This window comes from Giraffa tippelskirchi, chromosome 5 (assembly GCF_054371585.1).
Source record: "Giraffa tippelskirchi isolate mGirTip1 chromosome 5, T2T-mGirTip1v1.2.pri, whole genome shotgun sequence".
Lineage (NCBI taxonomy): Eukaryota > Metazoa > Chordata > Mammalia > Artiodactyla > Giraffidae > Giraffa > Giraffa tippelskirchi.
The window spans coordinates 105,735,998-105,749,835 of NC_137279.1; the positions used below are offsets into that span (position 1 = coordinate 105,735,998).

Here is a 13,838-nt window from a genome sequence, read left to right on the forward strand (position 1 = left end):
TTTCCACTCCAGAAGCCTTGCTGGGATTGGGATGCAACTATTACTACTCTGAGACGGTGCCATTCATTCTTAGTAGCCCTCTTTCCCACCTATGGACTGTCTCCAAAGCTAGCTGGCACTGTAAGGAGGTCACCTTTATTGATCCTTTCTACTCTTCCTGGCGTGGGGCACCAAGACCACGCCCCTGCCTCTCCAGTGATCCTCTCTTACTGTAAGTGCAAACTATAGCTCAGCTCTCGCCTTCTCCTTAAACCCTACCAGAAAGAAGTTGCTCAAAGGATGAGCAGGCTACGACATCTACCAGCTCATTGATCACCTGGGAAGATTTAGTGGTCTGGCTGGAGGAATTTTTGCTTAATAAATGCCTGTTATATGCTTGGCACTGCACTGGCTGGAAGGAACCCCTCTTCTCTCTCACATCCTTTAATTCTGCAAGCCTCCTGAAGCTGAGTGCTCAGCAGAATAGATTGACCGTCCACACAGAGAAGACCATTGTGGCCAATGGTCTTCAAGTACCTGCATTTTTGCTAGAACCTGTAAACAAGTTCTATGGGGCACACTTCCTCCTGTGATGCCTTTCAAGGTGCAATTAGGAGAGGCACACCCACTGACTATCATGATCAAAGATCTGGTAGTTTGTTGAGCACATCAGTAAGAAGTTGGCACTTATTCATTGAGAAAGACTTTTTTTTGTTTGGTTGGTTTTTGACTCAGGGAGCATTTAGATGTAGCTGATTTTGTGTTGAACAAGGTTACAGACAAAGTCACCATGTCACTATTTCTCACCCCACTCTCACCGCCGGTCAGTATTCTGAGATTGGAGTGTCAGCTAAGAGATAAAGCTGTCTGCTTCAAACATTATTTGGTTACTTAAAGGGATACAATATTGATGGCTTTTTTGTTTATGAGGGGAAGTGGGGGAGGAGGTCAGACGCCCTTGACATTTAAACGTCCGTGCCAAAACCTCATGTAACCTTGTCTGTCTCAATGAGTTGCTATTGAGAGAAATGGAGAAGTCATTTTCTTTCTGTAAATTGTGTTCAGCCTGAGAAGAAGCAAAACATAGCAGGGCAGGAAAGCACAGGAGCGGAGACAGAGATTCTCCTGACTGCGAGACGTGCCGGATGAACCTCTGGTTACCTGACGGCAGCACTGTCAGCACCACAGGCTGTGACTCATCTGACGCGTGGCTGACCCACTTGCTCGGGTTGCCGTGGAGCCGCCACTCCGCTACCTTGCACCAGTATTTTCCAGCATCCGCCATCTCCACCCGATGTAGCGCCAGGACAAAGTCAGCAGCCGATGAACGGTAAGAGTGCAGGCGCCGCCGGAGCCCCTCTTCACCATATCCCAGCAAGCCATCATGCTGCAGGTGCACCAGCATCCTACTTCCAGAATCTTCTCTGTGCCAGTACCACATCACAGAGAACAGGGAGGCTGGGCTGACGGCACCCTCCAGGCTGCAGCAGATGCTCACCTCGCTGTGCTCGGAGGCATTTTCTGTCCGGGACACTTTGGAGATGCGTACCTTACTTCCTAGGAAACAAAATGGCGGTAAATTTGAGAGGAACCCTACTTCCTAGGAAACAAAATGGTGGTAAATTTGAGAGGAACCCAGACTTCAGATTGGACACCTCCTCTGAAAAAACTACTTCTCGTTGAAGTGATGCTGTCTGATAACCTTTAGATATCAGGTCCTTCATCTTTAACACTTTTCCTTGACTCCTGTCCTTCTTCCATATTTGCCAGAACATTCTCTGCTGTGAATCCAACCAGCCACTTTCATTCTTCAGCCCGCCTCTTGTCCACTGGCCCTGTTACTGAAAACCACCCAGGTTTGCCGGGAGCTGTGCCCTGCTGCTTTTAGCAATACTTCTCCCAGGTCAACTCTCCCTTCTGCTACTTAGAAAGGCCGTTTGAAACTTACAGTCCTCTCCTCAAGTCCTGTATGCCACCACTACCCCTTTTTCTTAGCAAATTACCCTCTTCCCATATACCTAGATATCAACCTCAGGTATGGACACAGGAAAAGAGGAAGTTAGGTGAGAGACTGAACATTTTCATACATGTGTTAGAATATCACGCAAGGGACTTCCCTGGTGGTCTAGTGGTTGAGAATTCATCTTGCAATGCAGGGGACGCAGGTTCAATCTCTGGTGGGAGGACTAATATCGCACATACCACAGGGCAGCTAAGCCCAGGAGCTGTAACTACTGAGACCACAACAAAAGATCTTGTGTGCTGCAACTAAGATACAACAGTCAAATAAATAAATATTTTTTTTTTAAAAAGAATACTATTCAAGGAGACTATTTACATTACTAGATTAGACTAAGTTTTTAACAGATTTTGACATTTGCTTGTTTAAAATGTTCCCCTGTTAACCAGCAGGTGAGGACTTGGAAGGAAGGCTAGACTAGTCACAAACAAAATAAAGAAATTATGTTGTTGTTGTTCGGTCACTAAGTCTTGTCCAACTCTTTATGACCCCATAGACTATAGCATGCCCGTCTCCTCTGTCCTCCACTATCTCTCGGAGTTTGCTCAAATTCATGTCCACTAAGTCTGTGATACTATCTAACCATATCATCCTCTGCTGCCCTCTTCTCTTTTTGCCTTCAATCTTTCCCAGCATCAGAATCTTTTCCAATGTGCTTGCTAAGTTACTTTAGTCATATCTGACTCTTTTTCGACCCCATGGACTGTAACCTGCCAGGCTTCTCTGTCCATGGGATTCTCAAGGCAAGAATACTAGAGTGGGTTGCCATTTCCTTCTCCAGAGGATTTTCCTGACCCAGGGATCAAACCTGCATCTCATATGTCTCCTGCATTGGCAGGTGGGTTCTTTACCACTAGCGCCACCTGAAAAGCCCCCTTTTCCAATGAGTGTGTGCTAAATTTTCAGCTCTACTACAAACATGTTTATTGGTCTATCATTAAAAGATTAACTATGTCTGCTCCTAGATTCTTTTTTAGTTACATCTTTACTCTCTCCTTCTCTTTGTAGAGAACCATGTGAAATATTAGTTTACATGATACTGTCTCTGCTTCCTCACCTCAAATTACTCTCTACCTTATTGCTATCATCTTTCCAATCCCATCACTATGCTCTGGCCAGGATTCCCTCCCAGTAAAGGTGCAATTTCCCAACTCAAGAGACCCTCCAGGATTTTCTGTTCTCTCTGCAGTTTTTGTCACCAAAACCAATTTTCTTCTGAAATCCTCTCCTCCTTTGATTTCAAAGAAAACACCCCTGCCCCCTCCTACAGCTCTGACCAATCCCTCTCAGTGTCTTTCCCTGGGGCTTCTTCCTTATCTCACTTCCTATACCAGGGTAACCAGCTAGCTACCCCCAGCCAGCCACACCCAGCCCACAATTATGTTTTATTTGACATCTTCAGTATTTTAAAAGAATTTTAATTCATTATGGATAGTCTCAAAATGGGGTGATGCCACCAAAAAAAAGAGTTCAGGCATTTCTTGATAGACTAAAAGATGGGACAACACTGGTCCCTCATTTCTGAACAGGAACCACTGGCTCGAGCTAAGAAATGGTGTGGAACTCGTTTTTTTTTCAAGATTTTTTTGATGTGGGCCACTTTTAAAGTCTTTATTGAATTTGTTATGATATTGCTTCTGTTTTATGTTTTGGTTTTTCAGCCAAGAGGCATATGGGATCTTAGTTACCTGACCAGGGGTGGAACCCACACCCCCTGCATTGGAAGGCAAAGTTTTATTCACTGAACCACAAGGCAAGTCCCTTGGTGTGCATTTTTTAAAGGGATGGGCACACATTATCAAGATTCACCTTGAACAATTGGAAGAAAGCGATGCCAGCCACACAGATGGAGAATTGAGTGGGCCTAAGCCTTATGGGACTGAGCAGCAACAACAGAAATGCCCAAGATGATAGACAGTATCATGATGATATGGGACATAAGGATGACTTGGAACAAGTGGAGTGTGAAGGTCTCTGGGGCAGCTGAGTAGAAATGTGCAACAGGCAGTTGAGTGGAAAGGCCTGGAGTTCAGGAGATGGGGGCTAAGCATAAAAACTTAGAGCTTGTTTCACTGAAGGTGGTAGTTGGAACCAAGGCAGTGTTTAAGAGGTTCTGAAGGGAGCAGAGACTAAGAATAAAAATGGGTTCATGTGTCCCTGAGGAACACTCACATTGAGCAGGGAGAGGAAGAAGGGCCTGAAGGGGAGCCAGAGCAGAAGGAAGAGACCCTAGCACTCAGCTACTATTTTGCCCCTACTGCTCCCAACTGACTGTGAGCTCCTTAAGACTCTGCCTTATTTATCTTTGGATCCCTAATTGCCTAACACAAAGCAATGTTCATTATAATCTTATTTTTTGATGTTACATTGAAAATAGAATTTTAAGTGCCAAACTAGATTAACTTATTTGCATTGTGCTTTTGGATCTTGGCCAGTTCCTGAACCTTAGATGTGACATTCGTTTAATTTTAATCAACATTGGAGGTGACCTAACTAATGCTGACAGATCTAATCCACCCTGTCCACATTTAGACCACGGCACTCTTGGACCAATGCAAATGAATGGAACTTCTATTTCATTTTTAAAGATCTCCTGAGGGGGAGGAGATGCCCTCAGTAAGCCATTCCAACAGTTAACTACTCTTATTTGCCTTATGTTGAGGCAGCTGAGTGTTGAAAAGCAATCTCTCCCACATCCCTATAGAGTTGTACAGTTTCTGTTCACAGTGGGAGAAATATGCTTTGTATTACTCTTTCTCTGCCAAATTACAGTAGAGCCCCACTGGAATGACACAGCTTGTTATTATAGAGAACTGGAGATACGATACCCTGGGTAGCTGCCTAGACCAGGCTGCCAGGCTGAGAAGCCAACCATTCAAAGGGATCTTGTTCCCATCTAAGCTTCTCCAAATCTCAGACTGACTCACTGGAAATGACCCCCTCCTCTGGTGGGCTATTCTGTCCTGCAGTCACTGTGCTGATGGCTACTATTCCTATGACTCTAGGTCATATTTTCACCTGCATATTATCATCCCATAGAACAGCTGCCCAAGAGAAGAGGGTCATTCTACAGAAAGATGCCAGAGAATACGCTTGCAAGGTTTACCTGTGGGCCTGAGTTTCAATTCTGTGAGACCTGATGTCTGTTCTCCAAGCTTGTGCCAAGTGCTATTTGTAGACCAGAGCCATTCCTCCACAGCACAGCGATATTTGCCCTGATCACTGTCTTCCACATTCAGAATGTGTAGCTGAAACAAGTCTTGGGAAACCTTCTCAGCATGGAATTTTTGTTTTCTCCGTGTGGTCTGAAATTCATCCCCATATTTTACTACATGGTTTTGGTCCACTTCCAGGATCCTCAGCCAGGGTGCGTCAGTGGAAATGGGAGAGAAGTACCAAGTCACAACCAACTGAAGGTTTCCAGGGGATTGGGACAGGATGCTACACTCTATGTCAGTGTTGGAGTTGATGGAGATCTCTTGGACTTGACTGCTTGAATTCACCTTCAGTTTGCTCTCTAAATGAGAAGAACAGTACAATTACTTTTGTTACTTTGCTAGAAAATTGAACTTGAAGGTAGAAGGGACATTAGAGGTCAACTAAGGCCATAGCTCCTAGATCCATCAGATGTGTGAATTCTCTCTTTAGTAGCCCCACTAACTGCTCATTCAGCCTCTGAACAACTCACTAACTGACAAAGCACCCATTCCATCTTTGGACATGCTGCCACTAGAGAATTCTTTCCAATATCAAGTTGAATCTTACTTTTTCATAATTTCCACCCACTGGTCCTAGTTCTATCCTGCCCTAAGAGTGGAATGGGGAGAGTGGGGCAGGGAGGAAGTATCAAGCCGAAAAGCCAATCTCTCCCACATGAAAATGCTTCAATATTAAATAACCAAAAAGGACCTATAGCCCAAGGAACTATATTCAGCATCCTATAATAAATCATGTGGGAAAAGAACATATACATATAAAACTGAATCACTTTGCTGTATACCAGAAACTAACACAACATTGTACATCAACTATATTCTGGCATAAAATAAAATTAAAAAAGAGAAAATTCTTCAATATTTAGGCACAGACATCTTCTCTTTTGTAGCATTTCATAAATCAAATTAAGAGAAAGTGGCCCTTGGATGCTTTGTCTGGGTGTTTGCTATCCAGAATACTCCTTGATCCATAATTTGCCCAAGTCTAGTTGTATCTGTCTGCAGACATGGGTAAACAAGAGGAAGCTGTATGTTCACTATTAAAACTGAATGCCTCTTGGCAGTCACTCAACTCTGGGAACATTGTATGGATATGGAGTCAACTATCCTTTAACCCCAGAGCTTTTCTGCTTTGTCAGAAAGATGAATGGCAAAACCTGGCTTCTAAATCTTATTCTTATCTTTTTGTTGACATCACAGATTATACTTTTGTGACTGCTTACTGATGCTGCTAGTAGGTCCCTTTACTCCTCCTTCAACAAACATTTATTAATGCATACTATTTTATGTGCCAGACTATTCCAGGCTCTGTGGCTCCCTCCCCTCAGTTTCTGCGTAGAGGAGAGACGAGTACAGGGACAGAGGCTGAGAGATTATAGGATTGTGTCACCCAAGCAGGACAGAAAGGTCCAAAAGTGACTATCAGAGCACATAGCAGGACTATATAACCCAAATATGGGAGTGAGGCTTCCTGGAGGAGATATTTCTAAGCAAAGTCTTAAGGGTTAATAGGAATTAAGCTGATGGAGAAGAGGTAAAGGAATACCATGCAAAAGAAGCAACTTGAACAAAGACTAAAAATGAGAGAGAGCATAGATTTTTGGAGGAACCGCAAGTAGTTCAGTGTGGCTAGAGCTCAAATTCAAGATAGAAAGTGGAAAGAGATGGTGCTGGGAAGACATAAATGTACCAGATCACAAAGGACCTTGCCTGCCATGTAATGCGAGTTTGAACATGAGTTGAATGTGGAGGAGTAGTGGATGACTCAGGTTTCTTGCTTGGATCACTGATGGATGGTGGGGATATAGAGAACAATGTCAGAGGAGTAGCTTTGGCAGGATGATAATGATGTATTTATGTTCTGACATACTGAGTGTAGACATGTCTTGAAGGCAATTGCATGAGTCTGGAGATCAGAAGAGAAATCATTCAAGATAGTGAATTTGGGAGTTCTCAATACATAGCATGAATCCCTGGGTAGGAATAAGCCTACTTTGGGAGACTGTATAGAATGAGAAGCGAGAAAGTTGAGAATGAAGCTCAAAGGGCTGAGTCAGTACGAGAGGAGGACTCTGCAAAAGAGAATGAGAAGGAGCCACGAGAGGGCTAGGAAGGAAACCAAGAAAATCTTGTGTCACAAGGCCATGGAAAAAGAAGTTTTAAGAAAAAAGAATTGAACCAACAATTTGAAATACGTCAGAAAAGACAAGTAAATTAAGGCATGAGTTAATCAACAAGGAGATGGCTACTGTAACCAAAACTATTGCTCAGTAGCTGAGAGAATGATGGTTACCATGTTTGAGCATCTGCTTGGTTTGTCAGGCACTGCACTAGGAACATGTCACCATCTTTAAATTGCATATCAGCAATTTACCCATGGAGTCAGTAGGCTTAGACAGATTAAGTTCTCATTAGAGCTAAGTGATGTCAAAGCCTCTTGAACACTCCACCTTAAGAGAATGGAAATCAGGAAAGGAGATACTGGCACAGCAGAATTTGTGCAGTTGTGTCTTACTTTTCATCTCTATGCTCTATTACCAATTGACAAGGTAAATTATGTTGACTATATCATAAACTCTCTAATTCTTATACATTAACATATCAGAATGAATGGCTAAGTGTATTGAATGGAATTTGCATTATCCATACCACTAGGAGAGACATTCTAAACATTTAATGACTGGCCAGGCACAGGCAGGGGCCAATCTGAAAGAATGCCCCAGCACTGGAGCTGATCCTGGAGGACCCCCGCTGTGCCATGTGGTGTCCAGTTGCTGAGCGGTGGGGACTTACAGGAAATGAGGAAGGGGCTACAGTTATTATTAGTGTGGAAGTATTCCAATGTTTTAAAAACCAGTGTGGCCATTTCGTGCATATTAACTCAATGTTAACCTTGATCACTTTGCATGTGTGTGTGTGTATGTGTGTGGGGGTGGGGGGTATGTTTTTGTTTCTGGTTAATTTTTTTTAACTGAAATATAGTTGATTTATAATGTTTTAGGAGTACAGCAAGGTGATTTATATATTCTTTTTCAGATTCTTTTCCATTATAGGTTACTCTTAAATATTGAATGTAGTTCCTTGTGCAATATAGTAGGTCCTTGTTGTTTATCTACTTTATATATACTAGTGAGCATCTGTTAATGTTGTTGTTCATTCACTAAGTCGTGTCCGACTCTTTGTGACCCCATTGACTGCTTCCCTGTCCCTCGCCATCTCCCAGAGTTTGTCCAAGTTCATGTCCATTAAATCTGTTAATACCAAATTCCTAATTTATCACTACCCCACTTCCTGGATACCACTTATATATTGTACTTACTTATAGTACAACATGGGGAGAAAATATTGTATGCTTTAATTCCACAACTTTCCCCAAATGGGAAGAATGTTTTTAAAAAAAGCAGAATTAATTTCAAGTAGTGTTAACCTGGTAAAGTGACAGTGATCCTTAGGGGGTGAGAGGTGGCAGAAGCCCTCATAGGACTGTTTGTGTGCAGAGAATTTCTGTCATAAACTTCTACTTTACACTGATAAACTCCTGCTTCTTCCTCAGTGGCATCATGGATTAGGAGCCGAGAGTGAAATGAAGACTGTGAGATCTTCGTCTTCCTTTGGAACTGGGGTAGGCAGCTCCCCCATTCAATAGTGCCATTGTGGGTGATTTGAAGAAGCAGATCAAAGGCTCGAGATCTGGCTGGCTGGAACTGCCATGTCATGGCGAGTGGAACCTTGAGATCAGAGTAGCCAACTCTCACTATGCAGGACAGGTCAAAGGTGTTGGTTAACTTCACTTGTGGTTGACGGCTCATCAGACTAACTTGTAAACTTGACTCTGTGGGCAGAAACACAAAACATGATTTCTAACACGTTTATCAAGTCGAGGTACAGTGCTTCTAAGTCTTCCTAGTCATCGCCTCTTCACACTGAACCGTGTGTTCATACATTAGGAGTATCAAATATTTGGGGGTAGAAATTGATTCACAGTACAGGCTGTCCTGAATTCTGACTTCAGTTTTCTAAAGTTGACCCTCTTGTAAGAGTGTTCTCAGCAGAGACAACAAACAGGCAGTGTTTCTCCAGTCCACTGCTTAGACAGCTGCTACTGAGGGGGTGGGGCACTCCCCAGCCCTGCAGGCTGGCCTCCTTCCCTTATCCCCACTGCTGGGTACACTATCGCTGTTTTACACTTGCTACCGGAGAGTCCGCAATCCCAGGCTGCAGCTCTCAGAAGCCTGAAGGTATGAGGCTCCGCTTCACTTGGCGTATCTCTTTTCTAAGTCTACTCCAAATGATACGATTTTGTTGTTAGCCTTGAATAACAACTTATAAGTTGCACCCTAAAGACGATCTTTATAAAGATGAGTAAATTTTATAGACCAGTTGGCAGACTTGGTAACCAGAGACTCTGCTCTGTGTTCTAGGGTATATGTACTAGAGGATTCAGGATGACATGCAATCAAATTCCATGACATCCCACTACAGAAGGAAGATACTGATGATACGCAAGTTCAGCAAAGGCTTTCCCTGACACTTACTGAGAGGCTTTACAGTGACCAACGCCTTCTGAGTCCAGCTCTGATCTCTGGCCTGGCTCCGAGTCCTCTCAGACACTCTGCACTCGTACATGCCACTGTCTGTGATGGTGGTGGAGGAGATCTCAAGTTGGAAGGTGGCCCAGTCCATTTTCTCCAGCCTTGCATTTCTGAGGTTGTCGAGTCCCCCATAGGAAGCACCCAGCTTCACGGTGCCATCCTGCTCCATGCCAGCCACAAACACTGGCTGTGTCTGGTTTTGTGGGACATGCCACCAGGCCACAGTCAGGAGATTCTCAGCTCCATCTGCCTTGCAGAGAAGGGTTAACGCCTCTCCTTCCCACACTGCTTGCTGCCTGTTCTTGGTAGACACGGCCACATTTCTTCTTGCTATGGATTACAGATTTTAGAAGAAAAAGGTATTTCAAGTAAATGAAAAGTTTTCTAAAAAACAGTGAACTCTCATTAATTAAGACTCGACTACTTTTTGACAGATTGTTCACTTTTGCACCATCCCCCAGAATAAAAGATTTAATCAACACTTAATAGTAGAAATGGCAGAAAGAACACCAGGAGAACTAATTTACACTTAAACAATTTACAGTTTACCCTAAGTTTTAGTGATTTGTTCCTTAGGAACATCTAGTTGGGAAAACATATGGTAATATTTTGTTAAATTAATTAGAGTTGGTGTATGAGACTGAAAGTAATGAAGCTGTGTTTATTTCAATGTGTAGTTTTCTAGAATTCAGACTTTCACAGTTCAAAATGACCTTCCTCTCCTTACTTATCTTTCCCTAATGAGTATGTATCTGAACAGTGGAGAAGTACTGTTAATTATATTTCTGTTCAAAACACTGCCATTAAAAAACAATTACTTGAAGAGGGCGTGGAGAAAAGAGAATCCTCTTACACTGTTGGTAGGAATATAAATTGATACAGACCCTATGGAGAACAGTATGGAGGTTCCTTAAAAAACTGAAAATAGAACTACTGTATGACCCAGAAATACCACTCCTGGGCACATACCCAGAGAAAACCATAATTACAAAAGATACACACACCCCAATACTCATTGCAGCACCATTTACAACAGGCAAGACATGGAAGCAACCTAAATGTCCATTAACAGAGAAATGGGTAAAGAACATGTGGCACATATATACAACGTAACATCACTCAGCCATAACAAGGAATGAAATTGTGCCACTTGCAGAGACTCGGATGGACCTAGAGCTGTCATACAGAATGAAGAAAGTCAGAAGTTGAAAAACAAATACTGTGTATTAATGCATATATGTGAAATCTATAAAAATGGTACAGATGAACCTATTTGCAAAGCAGAAATAAACACACAGATGTAGAGAACAAGCATATGGACATCAAGGGGAGAAGCAAGCGGTGGGATGAATTGGGAGATTGGGATTGACATATATACACTGCTACTGCTACTGCTACTGCTAAGTCGCTTCAGTCGTGTCCGACTCTGTGCGACCCCATGGACGGCAGCTCACCAGGCTCCGCCGTCCCTAGGATTCTCCAGGCAAGAATACTGGAGTGGGTTGCCATTTCCTTCTCCAGCGCATGAAAGGGAAAAGTGAAAGTGAAGTTGCTCAGTCGTGTCCGACTCGTAGCGACCCCATAGACTGTAGCCTACCAGGCTCCTCCATCCATGGGATTTTCCAGGCAAGAGTACTGGAGTGGGGTGCCATTGCCTTCTCCGATATATACACTACTATGTATAAAATAGATAACTAATAAGGATCTCTGTTGGAGCACAGAGAACTCTACTCAATGCTCTGTGGTGACAAAGAGGGGATATATGTATATGTATAGCTGATTAGCTTTTCTGTAAAGCAGAAACTAGCACAAAATTGTAAAGCAACTAAACTCCAATAAAATTTATAATTAAAAATGTCTTCTTTTAAAAAATTATTTGGGGAAAAATGTATGTATATATAAATATATATGCTGTAAATACAGATATACTTCCCCCTCAAGTATTTAAAAAATATATATATATATATACACACCCCTATACACACACACACACATATATATACATTTCTCTTTTTCAAATCATATATTCATTCATATATATTGTTGGTTGAAGGGAGATCCTTCCTATATCTGAACTACAGTGTAAAACAGTAAATGTAAGTCTGGCTCCCAGATGGAAAATTCAAGATGATCAGAAATGTGGACATTCTTTCAACAGATACTTCCTGTATGAGGCCTTGTCCTGGGTGCTTTGTGGGCAATGCAAAAATCCCTCAAGCTCATTCATCCTAGGCAGCCCAGCCTCATGCTTAAGGCCAAGGTCCCTGGAGTTATTACAGAATTACCCTGGACAACAAAGTGAACCTCTCTGAACCTCAATTTCCTTTCCTGTAAAGGCAAGGGGGTAATAATAGCACCTCACTTTTGCACTGTGAGAAGACTAAGTGAATGGCATGTGCAAACGGCTTACCCTGGCTGGCAAGGAAAAGTGCCCAGCAAAGGTGAGCTACTAGCATTAGTGTGTAATGATAGGCCCTTCATGAAAGCAGAGGTGTTCAAAGTCAGAGAAGAAAAATAAAAAGATTTTAAAAAAACTTATATTTTCTAGACTCGTGGGATCTTAGTTCCCTGACCAGGGATTGAAACTGGGCCCTCAGCAGTGAGAGCATGGAGTCTTAATTATTGAACCACCAGGGAATTTCCAGGAAAACAAAACAGAACTGGCATTTGAAATCTTAATAGGATCTAAATGAATTTGCAAATTGATCTTCTCTGCTGGGGAAGAGTTCTGTCTTTAACAGCTTTATGGATGAACATATGTTACCAAGACAGAAAGAAGGCTAATGTCCACAAATAGATTAATATATATCTATATCTACCTATTACATACATATGTATATAACATAACATATATATATATAAAACTTGTTTCCAAATTTGGGGTATTAGAGGCATTATTACACTTAATTTTTTTTGAACTTAAAAATAGACTCATAACTAAAGTTTCAAAATTAGAGGGGAAATTATTAGTCATAATCTTACTATTCAAGTATAACCATTATGATAGATTTCAAGCAGTTTCAGTTTTTTAAAAAAACTGTGGTTTCCTTACTTTATTGTGGTCATTGCTGTCTCTGAGTTAGAAGAGATACACTCACCAGGGGTGTGTAAGGTGCGCATGCACAGTGGAAGGGAAGTACCCTCTGCTGTTTAAAACATTCACGGGATGATAAAACTGCTCATACTTGAAGTAATAATTTGAGTTGCAAAACCAAATGCTCAATAGGATCTTTGATAAATCTGCTACTGACTTCTTCTGTTTCTCCATAGAAAGAAACAGGTTGGACTCCAGCCTGCACAAAGTCTTACTTTTAGCTTGGGCAGACCACCTACTTGATAGGCTTGTGATCTGTGTGCCCCAAAGCACACCTTTTGGTCCCTTTGGCACAGATTTCTGTGTCCTGAGTTTATGAAAGGTTTACAGTTCTGCTCCAGTGGAGACAGATACACGAGGTTGAGATTTAGCTCTGTGTAAATATGTAAACACGCCTACATAGTTTTTTCTGAATCCTAGCAAGAAAGACCAAATGTTTAGTGTAAAAACTAACACCAACACACTTCCTGGCTCACCAGTCTAGGCCAAAGCTGTGCATCTTCACTCCAAGCAAATGGGGTGATGGAGAAGAGCATAGAAGTGTTTGTGTCTATGGAGATGCCTCCAATAAGTGAGTACAACAAGGACATCTTCATTTTGGGTTTGTTATTTATTTATTTTTTGGTTTTTGCTTTGGGCTTTGGGGCAATTCATCTTTCTAGACTTTGAATTTAATACTCGGCCCACAAAATCATAGTATTGCTTGTGGATTTATCGGTTTTCTCTCCACACGAAAAGCACTGATTATTCAAACATGCTTAAGGTCACCCAGCCCTCAGAAACTTAACAGGAGCTGAATGGCCTTCCAGATAATCAGACTCAGCCTATCTGGGTCAGATAGGCGTCTCGCCACATCACAGCAACATTCAGGCAAGAGTCTGCCCACTCTCACTTCTTCTTTTCTTACTCTGAGTCATGGTTTGATGCAGAATTAAGAC

At 42.2% G+C, this 13,838-nt stretch overlaps 1 protein-coding gene and 1 long non-coding RNA gene across 8 annotated transcripts in view; one reads left to right on the forward strand and one right to left on the reverse strand.

Moving 5' to 3' along the window:
* Window positions 1-13,838, reverse strand: part of CD101 (CD101 molecule) — a 39,722-nt gene that overhangs the window by 10,061 nt on the left and 15,823 nt on the right. For all 6 annotated transcript variants that reach the window (XM_081492995.1, XM_081492997.1, XM_081492996.1 and 3 more), the window contains 4 exons: window positions 9,750-10,136; window positions 8,642-9,046; window positions 5,106-5,516; window positions 1,141-1,536 (listed from right to left, as the gene is read on the reverse strand). In XM_081492995.1, the coding sequence (XP_081349121.1) occupies window positions 1,141-1,536; window positions 5,106-5,516; window positions 8,642-9,046; window positions 9,750-10,136 (1,599 nt within the window). The remainder of the gene's footprint in view (window positions 1-1,140; window positions 1,537-5,105; window positions 5,517-8,641; window positions 9,047-9,749; window positions 10,137-13,838) is intronic.
* Window positions 1,045-11,661, forward strand: LOC145507126 (uncharacterized). Of its 2 annotated transcripts, XR_014054603.1 has the most exons (4): window positions 1,158-1,309; window positions 3,661-3,752; window positions 8,768-8,836; window positions 9,636-11,661. It is a non-coding gene; the product is annotated as an uncharacterized LOC145507126 (long non-coding RNA). The 2 variants fall into 2 exon arrangements; XR_014054602.1 differs by lacking the exon at window positions 3,661-3,752 and having other exon boundaries at window positions 1,045-1,309.